General features: G+C 40.9%; 1 protein-coding gene across 1 annotated transcript in view; it reads right to left on the bottom strand.

The window, feature by feature from the left end:
* Positions 1-20,429: 20,429 nt before the first annotated feature.
* Positions 20,430-20,656, bottom strand: part of DPY19L2 (dpy-19 like 2) — a 93,440-nt gene continuing 93,213 nt past the window's right edge. The window contains exon 22 of the mRNA XM_068972835.1: positions 20,430-20,580. Within this exon, the coding sequence (XP_068828936.1) occupies positions 20,430-20,580 (151 nt within the window). The remainder of the gene's footprint in view (positions 20,581-20,656) is intronic.

The following is a 20,656-nucleotide window of genomic DNA, read 5'->3' as shown; positions in this document are numbered from 1 at the left end:
TCTGATAATGAGTGATGTTGAGCATCTTTTCATGTGTTTGTTAGCCATCTGTATGTCTTCTTTGGAGAAATGTCTGTTTAGTTCTTTGGCCCATTTTTTGATTGGGTCGTTTATTTTTCTGGAATTGAGCTGCATAAGTTGCTTGTATATTTTTGAGATTAGTTGTTTGTCAGTTGCTTCATTTGCTATTATTTTCTCCCATTCTGAAGGCTGTCTGTTCACCTTGCTTATAGTTTGTTGTGAAGAAGCTTTTAAATTTAATTAGGTCCCATTTGTTTATTTTTGCTTTTATTTCCAATATTCTGGGAGGTGGGTCATAGAGGATCCTGCTATGATGTATGTCAGAGAGTGTTTTGCCTATGTTCTCCTCTAGGAGTTTTATAGTTTCTGGTCTTTCATTTAGATCTTTAATCCATTTTGAGTTTATTTTTGTGTATGGTGTTAGAAAATGTTCTAGTTTCATTCTTTTACAAGTGGTTGACCAGTTTTCCCAGCACCACTTGTTAAAAAGATTGTCTTTAATCCATTGTATATTCTTGCCTCCTTTGTCGAAGATAAGGTGTCCATAGGTGTGTGGATTTATCTCTGGGCTTTCTATTTTGTTCCATTGATCTGTATTTCTGTCTTTGTGCCAGTACCATACTGTCTTGATGACTGTGGCTTTGTAGTAGAGCCTGAAGACAGGCAGGTTGATTCCTCCAGTTCCATTCTTCTTTCTCAAGATTGCTTTGGCTATTCGAGGTATTTTGTATTTCCATACAAATTGTGAAATTATTTGTTCTAGCTCTGTGAAAAATACTGCTGGTAGCTTGATAGGGATTGCATTGAATCTATAGATTGCTTTGTGTAGTGATAATATTGATTTTTGTTTGTTTGCTTTAGCAACGAATCAACCTCATTAGGTACAGATAAAAAAAATTCTGTGGAACTTGTTTCACCTCAGGTCAGGTCTCCAAGTGACTGTGATACGGTTTAGGTCTGACTCATTCATGTGCAGCCTGGGCAGTAAGCCCAGAGCCGTGTTGGTTTGTTCACAGAATTTAGAGCATTTGTTTCTCCAGTTCTGGCCTCTCCAGGGTTTCCCACACACTCTCCAGTTCCCATTCCAGTCCATTTTAGTTCACTGATTCCTAGAATGTCAACATCCACTCTTGCCATCTCCTGTTTGACCACTTCCAATTTGCCTTGATTCATGGACCTAACATTCCAGGTTCCTATGCAATATTGCTCTTTACAGCATCGGACCTTGCTTCTATCATCAGTCACATCCACAGCTGGGTATTGTTTTTGCTTTGGTTCCATCCCTTCATTCTTTCTGGAGTTATTTCTCCACTCATCTCCTGTAGCATATTGGGCACTTAGCGACCTGGGGAGTTCCTCTTTCAGTATCCTATCATTTTGCCTTTTCATACTGTTCATGGGGTTCTCAAGGCAAGAATACTGAAGTGGTTTGCCATTCCCTTCTCCAGTGGACCACATTCTGTCAGGAAGCAACAGTTGGAACTGGACATGGAACAACAGACTGGTTCCAAACAGGAAAAGAAGTACATCAAGGCTGTATATTGTCACCCTGCTTATTTAACTTATATGCAGAGTACATCATGAGAAATGCTGGGCTGGAAGAAGCACAAGCTGGAATCAAGATTGCCAGAAGAAATATCAATAACCTCAGATATGCAGATGACACCACCATTATGGCAGAAAGTGAAGAGGAACTAAAGAGCCTCTTGATGAAAGTGAAAGAGGAGAGTGAAAAAGTTGGTTTAAAACTCAACATTCAGAAAACTAAGATCATGGCATCTGGTCCCATCACTTCATGGGAAATAGATGGGGAAACAGTGGAAACAGTATCAGACTTCATTTGGGGGGGGGGGGCTTCAAAATCACTGCAGATGGTGATTGCAGTCATGAAATGAAAAGACGCTTACTCCTTGGAAGGAAAGTTATGACCAACCTAGATAGCATATTGAAAAGCAGAGACATTACTTTGCCAACAAAGGTCCATCTAGTCAAGGCTATGGTTGTGAGAGTTGGAATATAAAGAAAGCTGAGCACTGAAGAATTGATGCTTTTGAACTGTGGTGTTGGAGAAGACTCTTGAGAGTCCCTTGGACTGCAAGGAGATTCAACCAGTCCATCCTAAAGGAGATTAGTCCTGGGTGTTCATTGGAAGGACAGATGCTAAAGCTGAAACTCCAATACTTTGGCCACCTCATGCGAAGAGTTGACTCATTGGAAAAGACCCTGATGCTGGGAGGGATTGGGGACAGGAGAAGAAGGGGATGACAGAGGATCAGATGGCTGGATGGCATCACCAACTCGATGGACATGAGTTTGAGTGAACTCTGGGAGTTGGTGATGGACAGGGAGGCCTGGCGTGCTGTGATTCATGGGGTCGCAAAGAGTCAGACACGATTGAGCGACTGAACTGAACTGAACTGAACTGAACTGAACTCCAGTTCCCAGGGCCACTGGTACCTGGTTCCTCTGTTCGGCAGTTCTACGTGACTGGCACTACATTCAGGGCAGAGTGGTGAGATAAAAGAGAGGAAACAATAATGGAGCTTTCCCCTATCATCTTTGGGACACAGAGAACCCTTTTTGCCTGATCCTCTGACCAGAGAGACTCAATTTTTTTTTCCTTAGGGCTTTAGGTGTTCATAACACAACCATTGCAATGAAGTTCCAGACTGGGGCCACCCTTGTGTTACAAATAAAAAAAGAGGAAAAAATTGGATGTGTCCCACACTTTTCAGGTTGCAGGGGGGCCCCTTTCTTGTTTTGGTGACAAAGGTAGGTTCAGATTTCTGATGTCTCTAACTGCTGTCCAGTTCCATAACTGGGCCCACTTTCCTGGGAGAAGGGTGAAATAAAGGAAGAAAAATGACCCCAAATACTGGTTTTTCAATTTTTTACTTTTCTCTGCTTACTTTTCAGATTCCTTAAATATCTGAGTTTCATTGTGTTGATTTTAGCCCTAGTTAGAGAAAGAGGGTACCGAGGGCTTACTTCATTTTGGCCAACAACAGCAGTTGCGGTAATATTAAATACCTAACAATTATTGCATTCTATATACAATTTACATCTTCCTGTCCTTCCCTTTCTGGGAAGGATTTATAAAATGCCGAATTTGTGGGGATTTTGGAAATGCTGTGGGAATCTGACTTCTGCTTTCACTGAGAAGTGCTGAGAGTTTCACGGGGGGAAGGGGGGTGTCCATTAGTCCATATGCAGCTCTTTTGCAAACTGATAACTTCAACCTCCCATGAGTCATTATGATCCAGTGTCCATGCGGTGTTCATACGTGTTTCTGTGTTTATTTTCACATTCTGGAAATATATGGTGCCTGTAATACTGGGTGTAACTGTCGGTTTATTTGTCTGTCTCCTCCTGAGGGTCCTCAAGAGCAGAGAATTTTTTCAGAGGCATAGCAGGCTGGTGATCATTTGTTAAAATTGTCTGATTTTGCCTTGAAAGTGACTTTCTTGGCATGAGTGCCAGCATTTTTCTTGTCTGTTAACCATGTCTGAGGTTAATAACCCGTCACACATCTCTGAGAGCTATTCTGTACAGGCTCTGCTCCCTGAGAGAGGGTCAACACTTCACAAACATCAGTGTTCTTCAGCTGTCGGACGTGGTCACACTGAATATTCTCTACTTCAGGGACAGGTACACTAAACCATGGCAAAGCCAAGTGTCTTTGGACTCACCCTAAAGTTACTGATCACCATGAAGAAGTTGAAAGAGAGAATCTGCATCAACCCAAACTCATAGCAGTTCTGATCTCAACTGCCCTCAGCTGCCTAGTTGACAGCTCAATATACACTAACACTCATTTTCACTCTTGTATTAAGACATCACTTAATAGGTTTTCGGACTTCCTCTGTATCTCTGGCTGCATGAACAATCAAATGCAGCAGCGCGCCATGCTTCACAATCAAATGCAGCAGCGCGCCATGCTTCACAATCAAATGCAGCAGCGCGCCATGCTTCACAATCAAATGCAGCAGCGCGCCATGCTTCACAATCAAATGCAGCAGCGTGCCTTGCTTCGCAAACAAATGCAGCAGCGCGCCATGCTTCACAATCAAATGCAGCAGCGCGCCATGCTTCACAATCAAATGCAGCAGCGTGGCATGCTTCACAATCAAATGCAGCAGCGCGCCATGCTTCATCATTGTTCTCCCTCACCACCATATCATTTCCTTCTTCTTGTGGAGCAAAAGCCTTAAAAATGTGTTTTGTTTTTTTTTTCACATTCTGCTGGTTTATGAGTGCAAGGCAATTTTATGTTATTTTTCAAGTCTTTTACATACTTGGGGAACTTTGCCTTTGAGAGGGATCAGCAAGATGTCACATCAGCCATTCACTTCCATGTCCTAAATTGAGTGCCTACCCTGTCTGGCTGAATGCTCCATTCATATCATTGGGAACAGCTCCACACCTCAGGAGCTACACGGAGTTGCACACACACCTCAGACCATCACAAAGTTGCCTCAGATGAGAATTTGATTTCCTCTAGAGCGGAAGAACTGTACAAAAAAGATCTTCACGACCCAGATAATCATGATGATGTGATCACTATTCTAGAGCCAGACATCTTGGAATGTGAAGTCAAGTGGGCCTTAGAAAGCATCACTACGAACAAAGCTAGTGGAGGTGATGGAATTCCAGTTGAGCTATTTCAAATCCTGAAAGATGATGCTGTGAAAGTGCTGCACTCAATATACCAGCAAATTTGGAAAACTCAGCAGTGGCCACAGGACTGGAAAAGGTCAGTTTTCACTCCAGTCCCAAAGAAAGGCAATGCCAAAGAATGCTCAAACTACTGCACAATTGCACTCATCTCACACACTAGTAAAGTAATGCTCAAAATTCTCCAAGCCAGGCTTCAGCCATACATGAACCGTGAACTTCCTGATGTTCAAGCTGGTTTTAGAAAAGGCAGAGGAACCAGAGATCAAATTGCCAACATCCACTGGATCAAGGAAAAAGCAAGAGAGTTCCAGAAAAGCATCTATTTCTGCTTTATTGACTATGCCAAAGCCTTTGACATGTGTGGATCACAATAAACTGTGGAAAATTCTGAAAGAGATGGGAATACCAGACCACCTGACCTGCCTCTTGAGAAATCTGTATGCACGTCAGGAAGCAACAGTTAGAACTGGACATGGAACAACAGACTGGTTCCAAATAGGAAAAGGAGTATGTCAAGGCTGTATATTGTCACCCTGCTTATTTAACTTCTATGCAGAGTACATCATGAGAAATGCTGGACTGCAAGAAACACAAGCTGGAATCAAGATTGCCGGGAGAATTATCAATCACCTCAGATATGCAGATGACACCACCCTTATGGCAGAAAGTGAAGAGGAACTAAAAAGCCTCTTGATGAAAGTGAAAGTGGAGAGTGAAAAAGTTGGCTTAAAGCTCAACATTCAGAAAATGAAGATCATGGCATCCGGTCCCATCTCTTCATGGGAAATAGATGGGGAAACAGTGGAAACAGTGTCAGACTTTATTTTGGGGGCCTCCAAAACCACTGCAGATGGTGACTGCAGCCATGAAATTAAAAGATGCTTACTTCTTGGAAGAAAGTTATGACCAACCTAGATAGTATATTCAAAAGCAGAGACATTACTTTGCCGACTAAGGTCCATCTAGTCAAGGCTATGGTTTTTCCAGTAGTCATGTATGGATGTGAGAGTTGGACTGTGAAGAAGGCTGAGCGCCAAAGAATTGATGCTTTTGAACTGTGGTGTTGGAGAAGACTCTTGAGAGTCCCTTGGACTGCAAGGAGGTCCAACCAGTCCATTCTGAAGGAGATCAACCCTGGGATTTCTTTGGAAGGAATGATGCTAAAGCTGAAACTCCAGTACTGTGGCCACCTCATGCGAAGAGTTGACTCATTGGAAAAGACTCTGATGCTGGGAGGGATTGGGGGCAGGGGGAGAAGGGGACAACAGAGGATGAGATGGCTGGATGGCATCACGGACTTGATGGACTTGAGTCTGAGTGAACTCCGGGAGTTGGTGATGGACAGGGAGGCCTGGCGCGCTGTCATTCTTGGGGTCGCAAAGAGTCGGACACAACTGAGTGACTGAACTGAACTGAACTGAACTGAGAGCATTTTAAATTCCAGCAAATGGGCTCTATTTAAAAAAAAAAGAAAGAAAGAAATGCTGCAAAGGCCTGTGCCCTTGTCTTTTGTTCAAGGCTAATCTTGTGCTTGACTCAGTAGAGAAGTCTGTAGTCTGGACAGCAGAAACCTGAACTTCCCCAAGAACAAACAGGGTCCCTAAGTCTGCCAGTGAGCCTGGTGCTGAGTCAGCTGTGCAACTCAGTGTCTCTGCAGCTCCCCACTGAATCACTTTTTAAAAATTTTGTCTTCCTTTTTTATTGAGATATAATTGACCTATTATTGTGAGAATAGAAAGAGCAGGAGTCCTGCTGTGAGCTGGAGTTCCCAGGTTTGCAGAATGACCTGTGTGCCTGCCTCCCTTTCTCTCTCTGCTGCACCAGCCAAGACTGGCTCCCCACCCCCACGTTCAGCCTTGCCTTGCACCCCCAGGCTATACCAATCCTACCACTGCTCCTTCTGTCACCAGCCATGAAAAAATGCTTACAAAGTACTTAACTGAATTAAACTGGGTTGAATTCAGGGTCTAAGTGTGTTACTAAAAAAATCATCAACGTAAACTTTTGGAAGGCCTTTCTTGAAAACATATTGAATGGAAACTTCCTTACCTTTCAAATGACTGATAGCATATGCTGTGAGACAGTCTATTTGTTATCCATTTTCACTTTTGTTTTGCAACAATAATATTTAAATTATTTCATCTGTCTTCTAAAATTTCTTGTGAAGGTAGAACTCTAGAACTCCAGTGTTTACATATCTCTCACCTGAATCTACAAATGTCTGCCATTTTCACATTTTAGTGTAAACTGCTTTGCTCTTCCCCTCCTCCTGAAATTAAGGTGTCAGTGGCAATGAGTCTTCACAGATCACGGGCTTTTAAGAGCCAAAGGCCTTACAGATCATCTGAATTAAGAGTGGAATGGGGATAAGAAGCATGTGTTCAGTCATGTCAACTCTAGGCAACCCCATGGACTGTAACCTGCCAGGCTTCTCTGCCCATGGAATTCTCCAGGCAGGAATACTGGAGTGGGATGCCATTTCCTTCTCCAGGGACCTTCTCAACGTAGGGATTGAACCCATGTCTCTTGTATCTCCTGCATTGGCAGGCAGACTCTACCACTAGTGCCACCTGGGAAGCCGAACTCGAGCAAGTTGCCTGCAAAAGAGACTTCTGCTGGTCAGGTGAGCGAGGAGTAGCTGCAAACAGAAAGACAGATACCCATCACAAAAGAGTAGAATTCATCTAAGCAGTATTATAATATGCTTGGTCATTTTTTAAAATTTCAAGACCCACTGATTTGCCTTATTTGCCTAGTCTGATTCTCCATGGAGACCATGTACACAGAATCTGTTTGTATATATAAATTCATCCAAGCACTTATGAAAATCAGGCATTGAGTTAGGTCTTGGGCCTGCAAAGGAAGGCTTTTCTATCAAGGCCTGATTTGTACTCCTAGGGAAAATTGTCACCAGCAAAGCCCACTGGATATCCAGGAAAAATATTAGTAAGATGTAATCTGGGTGATAAGGCCTAATCTCTTTTGTGCTTAGTTCCACTCACCTATAGGTGGCTGTGTGCAGAGGCCTGGTACCTAACACATCAGATTAGAGTTCCCAGTGTGAGCCACTGCACTGACACCTCAACTTGGCGGGCCACCTGCAGAGACATTGCACCCGACACTGCAAGCGGAGCCCTGAGCAACATGACTGTGCCTGCCCCTAGAGAGCTCCTTACTCTTCACCTCCAATTCTATAAAGCAGCCCTTTGGGGAAAGCATGTGTCTAGAGCACAAGCTCACACCTCTCCATTCTCTGATCAAAGGATGAAGCTTTCCTTTGCTTCTGCACCAAACTTGGTTTTATTCCATTGGTGCAAGCAACACCAAGCAGGAGAATCCTTGGTGGGCCCCAGCTCAAAAGGGTTGGAAACCAAATGAAGGTTAATAGAGTGAAAGCCACTGAAATGTTGATCCCGCAATGGAAGTCTTTATCCTATGGTGAAGGCATAAAGGAGGAAGCAGAAATTTCATTCCTATTTTTCTGGTCTGGAGAACAGAATAGGTGACCTAGTGAAAAGTCTTTGTATACTTTTACCGAACTCTCATATTTATCTTCTGAAATAGACTCAGTTAAGAAAACTGTTATAATGCCAAAAATTTCTTGCCTTAATAATGACTACATTCATCTTCCTGCAGGAGGGGGTGCTTCTAGAGAAAGCAATGTTTCTTCATCGAGCATCTTGTTCTACTTTTCTATGACCTTGCTTCTGACTCAGGAGGGCTGTGGATACACCCAATATGAGGATGGTTTTGTGTGTATGTCAGATTTCTAAGTATGAAAGTAATTTCATACGTGTGTATGAATCCATAATTAAAAACCACCTAAGCTGAGAAAGTGGCATCAGCTAAAACACTGTAAAATCAAAGTTTATTTTCTCTTGGGTGCTACTATTAGTAGGAAAATAGTGCCTAGGGAAAAAAAATAAATCACCTGTTGAGGGGAGCAGAGTGTGGAAAAGTCGGCTCGGTTGAGATTGAGTCCCCAGCCTAAGTAGATAATATGAGAGATTGGTCATACAAGACAAGTTTTATACTATGACTGTCCACCATCATGGCTTTATCTAATTACGTGAAAAAGCTTCTGGGAAGCTGCTCTAGGCAAACCAGATAGCTACTATCATCTATCTCAACCACCAGCCACCTCCTTCCTTTCCCTCCACATCTTCCCCTCTTCCACCATCCCTTCCTTTCTCCGAACCTTGATTCCAGTAGCAGGAGTGAGAGGTAGAGAAGAGAGAGAGAATGACTTGTTAAAGAACCAAGCCACAAACCCTTGCCTCTGTTTACTGTTTCTCCTATTTGACTCTCTTAAGGTTAAGTCATCTATAAGAACAGGAATTTAGAAAAATATTTGCAAACTCCATCTAGAAGTAAACTGAGACAGCCAGTTTCACCAACCTCTACCCAATGAGCCTGTGACATTAGGTAAAATTTGTACACAGGACATCAACTCCCTTGATGGTATTCGTGTCCTTTTTAAAAGCAGTTATTTTTCTGTTTTAATTTGCCTTGCCTTTACTAGTAAGTTAAATCAGAAGCTAAACTTTGGAGACCCGAGATGGTTGGGTTTCTTACTTTATACCTAAAGGCAAAGCCAACTGAGTAAATTCTAAGTTATTTTAAAGGCAACATGATCTGGCTACACTATAGTTACCAGCTTTTGTAGAATAAGCCATAAGTGACAGTTGCTCAGTTGTGTCTGACTTTTTGCGACCCCATGGACTATACAGTCCATGGAATTCTCCAGGCCAGAATAGTGGAGTGGGTAGCCTTTCCCTTCTCCAGGGGATCTTCCCAACCCTGGGATTGAACCCAGGTCTTCTGCATTGCAGGCAGATTCTTTACCAGCTGAGCCACAAGGGAAGCCCAATACAGTCACATATTTAGGCTGTGCACATTTCTGTTTTTAGCAGAATGGCATTTTTAAAGATATGAAATTAGCCCTGATCAGAGAAACAACACAGTAGTAAAACTTCTGCAAACTGACATAGCAAAATGCTGACAATGGACTCTAGAAGAGGCAGAGACTCCCTAAGGAATAAAGAACCCCAACCTAGGCAGCAGTTTTCTGTGCTGATCTTCAGTCGGTTCCTGGAGTTTCATAAGAACAACAAAAAGAACAACAAGCAGCTTAACTGTACACTTAACTCTGTTTTAAACTCTTTACATGTGTTACCTCATTTTCTTTTTCTTCAAAAGGCCATTTAGAGGGATATACCCTTATTACCTCCATTTTGTAGATGGTAAAATTTTAAAATGTTAAATGAAGTGCCCAGCTAGTGAGTGACAGAGCAGGCATCCAAACTCAGTCTTAATTTAGATACTGATATTTTGAACCTGATCCTCAGAGCACCTAATACAGTGCTGGATACTTGAAAATAATTAAGACTATGTTGATCCATCTGTGGGATAATCGACTCAGCAGGTGAAGAATCTGCCTGCAATGCAGGAGACGCAGGTTCGATCCCCAGATTGGGAAGATCCCCTGGAGAAGGAAATGGCAACCCACCCCAATATTCTTGCCTGGAGAATCCCATGGACAGAGGAGTCTGGTGGGCTGCAGTCCATGGGGTTGCAAAGAGTTGGAAATGATTGGGCACACAAGCAAACTAGTAATAACTGTTTAAGAGGGACAGTAAACAGGAAAAGTGGAGAAGGCAATGGGGAGCCTGGTGGGCTGCAGTCCATGGGGTCGCGAAGAGTCAGACACGACTGAGCGACTTCACTTTCACTTTTCACTTTCCTGCATTGGAGAAGGAAATGGCAACCCACTCCAGTGTTCTTGCCTGGAGAATCCCAGGGATGGGGGAGCCTCGTGAGCTGCCATCTATGGGGTCGCACAGAGTCGGACATGACTGAAGTGACTTGGCAGCAGCAGCAGCAGCAAACAGGAAGACAGACCTAAAGGGATCACTCACCACTCAATTTTTCTAGTTATTTTCCACATTATTCCTTCATGCGGTATTTACTGAAGTTTTACTAGGGAGTGCCTAGTGTATCTAGCAGAGTGTACCTACCTAGTGCACTAGTGTACCTAGTACAATGCCAGGTACTGTGGTGGGTGGAAAACAGAAATAAATAAGAATCTTGTATTTTAGTAGCTCACAGCTCAATGAAAGACTTACAAGGATAATCAGACAACTTAAATGGTCAAACAACATGGGAAAGAGAAGTGACATTAGCAGACTATGGAGGAGCTGGCAGGACCCCAGCTTCCAGGAGCAGGGGGCTTCTGAGCAGAGATGTGAAAGATGAGCAAGAGGAGAACAGTTAAGGCCTTGATAGACTGAGGGGAGAGTGTGAGCACAGGCAAGAGAAAGGGACATGGCGATTTCAAGCTGTTCATTGTTGCTGCAGTGAAAGTGCTATGTTGGGAGTATCAGTGTATCCGGGGTCCTGGACAGAGAGGGAGGGATGAAATCAAACAGAACCTTCTAAGGCATGGGAGGTGGGAGTTGGATGAATTAAATAGCAGAGGTGTGGGGGCTAGGGAGAGAAACAGGAATTATGCTTCTATCACTGTGAGTAAATCACAATGTAAAAAAACAAAAACAAAAACAAAAAAGTGCAGTTCATGCCCTTGAGTTCTCTTCATTTCTCCTTTGGATTTGTCCTATTTTCTATTAAAGTGAAAGTGAAAGTGTTAGTCACTCAATCATGTTGGACTCTTTGAGACCCCATGGACTGTAGCCTGCCAGGCTCCTCCATGGAATTTTCCAGGCAAGAATACTGGAGTGGGTTGCCATTCTCTTCTCCAGGGAATCTTCTCAACCCAGGGATCAAACCCAGGTCTCCTGCATTGCAGGCAGACTCTTACTCTTTACCAGGGACGCCCCCTATTTTCTATTAAAACACATGCAAACATGAAACACATTTCATTCACGAAATAACATGACCTACAAAAAGTGTTCAGGAATCAGTTTGCTGAAATAACATACCTATAGAAAGTGTTAAGGAACCAGTTTGTATGGCAACCCACTCCAGTATTCCTGACTGGAGAATTCCATGGACAGAGGAGCCTGGGGAACACAGCCCTTGGAGTCACAGAGTAGGACACTATTTCATGACAAATGTTATAAGACATCATAGCCAGCAGATGGCACTAGGCCTGCATAAAATAAACATTTTGTGCACTGTAACTTTTTAGTGGACATTCCTTCCTAGTTATTACAAAAAGAAATGGCTTTTATAATACAGCAAATCATTTTGGTAAGTATGGGGAATAAACATGAACTATGTTTCAGATTATGATAGCTTTGCTTTCCAGTATACTAGAGTGTCTAATAAAGCCCAGCTGTTACATTTAAGATAACTGGACTTGGCTAGAGAAATTTGTGATCAAATTTCAGTGTCTAAATCCTCAAAGAAGCGTGCATATTTATTTACTAAGCTTTGATGGTTTGAATGCCTGGCTTCTACGGTTCACATAGCACTTTGTTCTGGGAACTCTGAGGTTTGACTACAGTCCAGGGTGTGAGAAGCATGGATATCTCACAGTCATGCAGTTCCCCTCTCCTGACAACAGCTACCACAATATAGCCCCAAAAGGGATTACCTCCAGGGCCTCAGTGAACTTCTAAAAAGAAGTTTCATTGGTGGCACCATCTCTGAGTTGTCAGGAAAATTCATGGAAAACTAGATTTTCCTACAGTCAGAGTTGCTTTATTTTGTATTTATAAGCCCTGCACACACACAGAACAGCACAACTCTCCAGAATCCCTAGCTGCTGCTGCTGCAGCTAAGTTGCGTCAGTCATGTCCGACTCTCTGCGACTCCACAGATGGCAGCCCAACAGGCTCCTCTGTCCCTGGGATTCTCCAGGCAAGAATACTGGAGTGGGTTGCCATATCCTTCTCCAATGCATGAAAGTGAAAAGTGAAAGTGAAGTTGCTCAGTGTCTGACTTTTAGCGACCCCATGGACCACAGCCTACCAGGCTCCTCCGTCCGTGGGATTCTCCAGGCAGACTGAGACAAAACCCCGAACTTGCTCTGCTTGGGATTCAGGCTGGCATCCACCTAGGTCAGCTCAGATTCTTCAGGAGACAGACGCTGAGAGAGGACAAGAGGCTTACTGGAAGGGAGATCAGCTGTTAGAGGAGGGAGCTGGATTGGTTAGGGAAGATTTTAGGAATGAGGCGGATCTGATACCTACAACAGAAGGAGCAAGAAAGGAGAGCCAGGGGGATCCAACCAGGTATTGATTTACTCAGTAGGGAGTTCCAAAGTCCAGCACTGGGCAGAAATGGCCAGGCCCTGGTAGCCTGCTATGCCTTGTCACTGGCTGGGGACTTCTCGGAAGAGTGTGACCTTGGCTTGAACACTAGTGGCAGATACAGAAGGGGCTGCAGGAAGAAGCCGTCAGTAAACTGTAGGTGGACAGTTAGTTTTTTCCCTGAAGAAGGTCTGAGGGCTGGTGTACCTTTGTGGCTGCCACACTAACCTAGTTAAAACAAACTCCATTCATGTTAAGATTCCCTTTGTATTCTTTAGGTCTCTCTCAGATGAAGGTGTGTGAACAGGCTGTTTCTTTTCCAGTAGTTGAGGTGCTATTTCTATACACGTTAACTCTTATATTTTTGGGTTATGATTCAATCCAGAATATTCCATTAAGGGCCCTTCAGCTTCATCTGAAAAATCTTAATGTCTATACGTGAATCATACATACCTCTTTTATGGAATTAAAAAAAAATAAAGACTGCTGTTTGTGTTTAAAAAGTTACAGATGAATTTTAGTATCAGGCAAGCATAATAAGGAAGTCAATATTTGCAAAGGCTCCTCTAAGTTCAGTTCAGTTCAGCTCAGTCGCTCAGTCATGTCCGACTCTTTGCGACCCCATGAATCGCAGCACGCCAGGCCTCCCTGTCCATCACCATCTCCCGTTTACCCAAACTCATGTCCATCAAGTCAGTGATACCACCAGCCATCTCATCCTCTGTCGTCCCCTTCTCCTCCTGCCCCCAATCCCTCCCAGCATCAGAGTCTTTTCCAATGAGTCAACTCTTCACATGAGGTGGCCAGAGTAGTGGAGTTTCAGCTTTAGCATCATTCCTTCCAAAGAAATCCCAGGGCTGATCTCCTTCAGAATGGACTGGTTGGATCTCCTTGCAGTCCAAGGGACTCTCAAGAGTCTTCTCCAACACCACATACTTGATTAGATCTTATTTCAAAGAAAAGCAGTGTACCCTAATAATATTAGTGAAGCATGCTAGAAATTTTGCTTTTGAAAAAATATCTAATGGATATATATAGCATTCTATTAACTGTACATTTTGTATTTTTTCTAATCTTTGTAGTTAACAACAGGGGGAGAAAAGAAGGTAATTTAGCATGATACAAGAGAAACAGGGAGGCCAATTTGAAGTTCTAAACAAGGTATGCTGAGTAATAAAAACATTGACCTTTGAAAAAATAAAAACAAATTTGCATTTAACTATTAAACAACTTTTTAATTCTTCTTTTCAAGAATTTACGTATCTGTTTTTGGCTGCTGTGGGTCTGCACTGCAGCATGGGCTTTCTCTAGTTTGCTGTGAGCAGGGGCTGCTCTGTGTGCGGAGCAGGCTTCTCAAGCGTGGGGGCTTCTCTAGATGCAGAGCACAGGCTCAAGGCAGGTCTCAGTAGCTGTGGCACGTGGGATCTTTCCAGACCAGGGGTTGAACCTATGTTCCCTGCATTGACAGGCAGATTCTTAATCACTGGGCCACCAGGAAAACTCCAAGCTTTTTATTCTTAACCTTATATTTGAGATTCATTCCTATTGACATGTGAATAGATGATTTACCCCTGTAATATTCCATTATATGGAACTGTTTTGTTTTACTCACTCTCTCTATTGGTGCCTTTAGGTTACTTCCAGCTCCCTCCACCAGGTACAAATAATGCTTCCATGAACATTCTTGGGTTTGAAATTTTAATAATTCTGCCTTCTATGACCTATAAAAAGCAGCTCAGATGAGATCAATAATAATGGTTTAAGAAATTTCATACATAAAACACAATTTACAAAGTCAATTGTGTCCAAGCATGAAATTATGATCATTGAATCCTTATTTAAAAGCAGTGGAAGAACTGAGATTTTTAAACGTGGCATTTAATATTAAATATGACATCCTGGATACACTATAAAGTATACTATAAAGTATATAGTATAAATTATAAACTATTTTAGACAGGCTGAAGCATCATGCCCAGCTTATAGAGGAGTAGGTAAACTAATATGGCATTTTTATCGACTTTATGGAATGCTTAATGACAAGACAGAATCAGCAACAGTGAGGATCTGTAACACAGCTGGTCTCAGTGCCAGGCTGGGCTTTCATAAAATATATGCAGACAAATGTAAACAGACAATGTATAAGAGGAAATGTAACCATTTACAAACAAGAACAGGTGGTCCAATCACACAAACCATGCTGCTGCTGCTAAGTCGCTTCACTCGTATCCGACTCTGCGACCCCACAGACGGCAGCCCAACAGGCTCTGCCGTCCCTGGAATTCTCCAGGCAAGAATACTGGAGTGGGTTGCCATTTCCTTCTCCAATGCATGAAAGTGAAAAGTGAAAGGGAAGTCGCTCAGTCGTGTCCGACTCTTCGCGACCCCATGAACTGCAGCCCACCAGGCTCCTCCGTCCATGGGATTTTCCAGGCAAGAGTACTGGAGTGGGGTGCCATCGACAAACTATGGGATAAATGCAAATTAAAATGATAATGAATACCATTCTGGGTGTTACAAATTAGCAAAAAATTATTAATTGAAAACCCAACGCTAATGAGTGTTGTGAGATGAGCATTATCACACACTGATTTTTGGTGATGCATATAATAATTTTGCAGAGGTAATTTGAGGCAAACTGCATTGACAGTATACATAGTGTTTTACTGAAAGAAATTTATGGGAATGTACCCTAAAGAAATAATTTGAAAATTAAAAAAAGAATTCATGGCAGAGTCCTATACATATCTTATATATTGTACTATGATATCCACATAGTCGCAAAAGTGGAAACAGCTAAATAATGGTTAAGATACAAATATCTGTGCATATATTTATATACAAAATAGGGCATTATGGAGCCATTAAAAATAGTTTGTATGTAACACTTCCATATTTATTACATGAAGAACAAAAGATAAAACTGTTTACATTAAAACAACAAAAACTTATGCCTAAAGGCTGGAAGAAAACAATGAGATATTAATAATGTCTTGGTGAACATTTCCCCTTTTGAATTTTCTGTTTTTTTCAAAATTAATTTTCCATAATGAGTTTGTATGGCTTATATAATACAAACATATAAAATATAAGCACAGTTTTATTAAAATTAACATGAAAAGTGAAGTGAAAGTCACTCAGTCATATCCAACTCTTTTTGATATATAGTCCATGGAATTTCCCAGGCCAGAATACTGGAGTGGGTAGACATTCCCTTCTCCAGGAGATCTTCCCAACCCAGGGATTGAACCCAGGTTTCCTGCATTGCAGGAGGATCCTTTATCAGCTGAGCTACCAGGGAATCCTCCATGAAAAATATTCAATGATTTTTTATGTAGTGGTCTTAGCAGCAAAATACTAGCATATAACACACGTATTATTCACTGAAACTGTATATCAGCTTCTGACAACTTGATGGTGGAGGGAATTGCTGAGCTTGAGCACAACTCACTTTTATCATGGTTTCAAGTAAGTGTGCAAAAATATAACCATAGGAAACTAAGGAAAATGCTTCCTTGCACTGAGGAAAAATCTACCCATTACTGAATGAATAGCATTCATGCATATTTTTTTCAGATTTCCAAAGAATAAATAATAAAATGCTTACAGACAAGAATCTAATAACCTAATTTATATTAAAAAAAGTAAGCAGTGGTCCAGTATTCTTATTATAGACACTAAAGAAAAGTGGGACTATTTGCATTAGTATATGAACCTATTTACTCGGAAGGAATGGAGACACAGATGTAAAGAACAGACTTGTGGCCACAGTGTGAGGAGGAGACAGTGGGATGAATGGAGAAAGTAGCATCGACATACATATTCTGCCACGTGTAACATAGATAGCTGGTACTAAGTTCCTGTATAATACAGGAAGTCCAGCCAGGCACTCGGTAATGACCTAGAGGGGTAGGAGTTGGGGATGGGAGGAAGGCTCGGGAAGGAGGCTCAAGAGGGAGGTGATATATGTTTAATTATGGCCGATTTACATTGTTGTATGGCACATTAAGCTGTGGAAAATTCTGAAAGAGATGGGAATACCAGACCACCTAACCTGCCTCTTGAGAAATCTGTATGCAGGTCAGGAAGCAACAGTTAGAACTGGACATGGAACAACAGACTGGGTCCAAATAGGAAAAGGAGTACGTCAAGGCTGTATATTGTCACCCTGCTTATTTAACTTCTATGCAGAGTACATCATGAGAAATGTTGGTCTGGAAGAAACACAAGCTGGAATCAAGATTGCCAGGAAAAATATCAATAACCTCAGATATGCAGATGACACCACCCTTATGGCAGAAATTGAAGAGGAACTAAAAAGCCTCTTGATGAAAGTGAAAAAGGAGAGTGAAAAAGTTGGCTTAAAGCTCAACATTCAGAAAATGAAGATCATGGCATCCGGTCCCATCACTCCATGGGAAATAGATGGGGAAACAGTGGAAACAGTGTCAGACTTTATTTTTTGGGGCTCCAAAATCACTGCAGATGGTGATTGCAGCCATGAAATTAAAAGACGCTTACTCCTTGGAAGGAAAGTTATGACCAACCTAGATAGCATATTCGAAAGCAGAGACATTACTTTGCCGACTAAGGTCCGTCTAGTCAAGGCTATGGTTTTTCCAGTAGTCATGTATGGATGTGAGAGTTGGACTGTGAAGAAGGCTGAGCGCCAAAGAATTGATGCTTTTGAAGTGTGGTGTTGGAGAAGACTCTTGAGAGTCCCTTGGACTGCAAGGAGATCCAACCAGTCCATTCTAAAGGAGATCAACCCTGGGATTTTTTTGGAAGGAATGATGCTAAAGCTGAAACTCCAGTACTCTGGCCACCTCATGCGAAGAGTTGACTCATTGGAAAAGACTTTGATGCTGGGAGGGATTGGGGGCAGGAGGAGAAGGGGATGACAGAGGATGAGATGGCTGAATGGCATCATTGACTCGATGGATGCAACTCTGAGTGAACTCCAGGAGTTGGTGATGGACAGGGTGGCCTGGCGTGCTGCGATTCATGGGGTTGCAAAGAGTCGGACACGACTGAGTGACTGAACTGAACTGACGGCAGAAACAATCATAATACTGTAAAGCAATTTCCCTCCAACTAAAGAATAAATTTTTTTTTTAAGTAGGACTATTTGAAACTCTGAAATGAGACAACACACCAGGTAACACGGTATTATAGAACTGGTTATTTGTGGGTAAGGGAGAAAGAGTAAATGGGCTAACAATTGTCAAGGGCCTGTATGTGCTGTAACACATCATCTCACTAATCCTCAAAATGACTTTGCAAGTAGGTAATGTGAGTCTCCTTTTTGTGTTAATAAACTGAAGTTTTCAGAGTCAAGCCACATAGCTATGAATAGTGCCTGACATTCAGTAAGTGTTCAAGAAATATCTTTTCGATGGATGGTAGGTAATATATCTAGTAAATGAAAGTTATCAGGATTCACACTGAGATCCACCTGGTTACAAAGCCACACTATTTCCTCCATAGTACATTGCCTTTTGTGTGAGACTACACAGAATTGTTTTAAAATGGTTAAAAAAACACTATCAATGTAAACATGGTCGGGAAACCATGATTTCTACTTTCATATCAGAGTGATTTCAATTTCCAAATGTGTTTTAGTAAAGAATGAAGAAAGACAGAAAACACATGCCAGGATCTTCAAGGACTTTTTTAATTTAAAACATATATAGCATGTGAAAATAACATAAATTCATATTAATACATTATATTTATATGAAATATGTTTTAGTTAATCCAACTCATCCATTTTTGTTGCTACATTCTAGCAATTTCTTTTAAATGTTGCTTATGAAAATACTATCCAAAATGTGCCACTTTAATTTCATTAATCTTAGGTGTTGTAGCTGTTTTCTTTATCTCACATTTATACCAAATGAAACATTTGAAAATGCTAAAATAATGCTTTCTTAGTGGCTTTGCCTCCTGTATTAAAATATTTTACAACTACAAAAGTTGAAAATAATTTTGATTCCCTATATATAAACCCATGTAAATATACTTGTACTGCATATTTTATTAACTGATAAAGTTCTTTAAAAATTCTACCAACTTCTTTAGAATAGTTCCTATGAAAGCATCATCCAAAATATATTTGAATTTTTGTGTTAGGTGTTCTATCTCCTTTACTTCTTTGCCCCATACTTAGATCAAAATGTGAAATGTGAATATAAATACAATTTTGTACTCTTAGCTGTCCTGTATCTTGTATTAAAATATTTTACAATTATAATAAAAGTTGAAAAATAATGTATTGGTTCTCCTGTGTATGTAATTTTCTGCCTACTATAAAATATGAACTGACCTATGGCACTAAGGCCTTTTGCCGTCTCAAACACAGAGAGGGCCAAAACAAGGGGATCACAAATATTCCAAGATTATTAAAGCAGATGCACATTAAAATACTACAGATCTGGCATATTCACCATCTATCAGTCAGAGAGAGTGTGTACCTTTCCACCTGGCAACCGTATTTTCCAGCTAACTAACACTTTTCAAAGCATTACTGTTGGGTAGGTTTTATACTGGAAGAGAGGATCTATAAAACATTACTGTCCTCATCCAAAACCAAAGCTAAATAAGGACTTAAAACATATTATTAAAAAAGATGGTGACTGGGGTAAAAATGACTATGACCAATGAGCTACAGGACTTCAAGATGAAAATGCCTTTGCTTCTTCAATTTTATTTGATAAAACTGGGTTTTCTTTTCTGATTATGCTTAAGACCTAAATTTGGCTGTATACTATAACAATTTTACTTGGATAGTAAAAGAAAAAAAAAACCCCACTGTATTCTAAAGACAGATTAATAATCTGCTGAACTTAAATTGAGAACTGATCAGTGGAAAATATCTGGCTGGATAAATAAATTTAAAAAGATTGAAAACATTGCAAAATAAGCTGTTTTGAAAAAAACTTAAAATGATTTTTTTAAAAAAGTTGTTAAAAGCTATTAAAGATCTTTCCTGAGGGCTACTAAAAGCAAAAACAACCTTAATAGACACACGGTTACAAACAAATTTCCTCACAAAGATAGAGGTTGTGATCAGTAGCAGAATCTTAGGGAAGTGTCATTTCAGAAACTGCATTAGTCTCTTCTAAGTGTTTTAAAGAGTTTGAGTTGGTACATCCTAGAATACTAGAGGAACTTAGAAGCAATTTGCCTAGTTGGATACAAAAGGACTTATATAGTCTTGATTTATTCAATTTCATTGTTCTCTTACATATATTTTTCTTCTTTAAAACTTTAAGATGAACATTTATTTATGGAATACGAAATGATTTACTCATTTATATGACAAGTTTAATAAGGCTGACATTCAATGGAAAACAATGAAATAATTTACCTTTTAGAAATTAGAAAAAGTTTAAATCATTTTTGTTATCTTGTTTTTAAGGGTCCTTATTAAAGCTTGTGATTTTTATTAATGTAAATAAACTAAAGTGATTGTTTTTGTGCACCTCTTCGCACCACAGTGTAAAGGGCAGTCTTTTCTCAATTAACTTTTAACACTCTGTACATACTATTCTGAAACACTGTGGTGAAGTATGGCCTCGCATCCTTTAGCAAGATGCTACATAAGGGAGGGTTAGCTGAGTTAGAAGGGTCTTCCACATCCCAAATTTCAAGCATACTGCAACCGGGCCTGAAAAAATAAGCACACATATATATATTAAAAATGCATTCATATCTAGAAGAACTATAATTATAAAATATCTCAG

Source organism: Capricornis sumatraensis, chromosome 5 (assembly GCF_032405125.1).
Source record: "Capricornis sumatraensis isolate serow.1 chromosome 5, serow.2, whole genome shotgun sequence".
NCBI lineage: Eukaryota > Metazoa > Chordata > Mammalia > Artiodactyla > Bovidae > Capricornis > Capricornis sumatraensis.
This window is presented reverse-complemented; position numbering and strand designations above follow the sequence as displayed.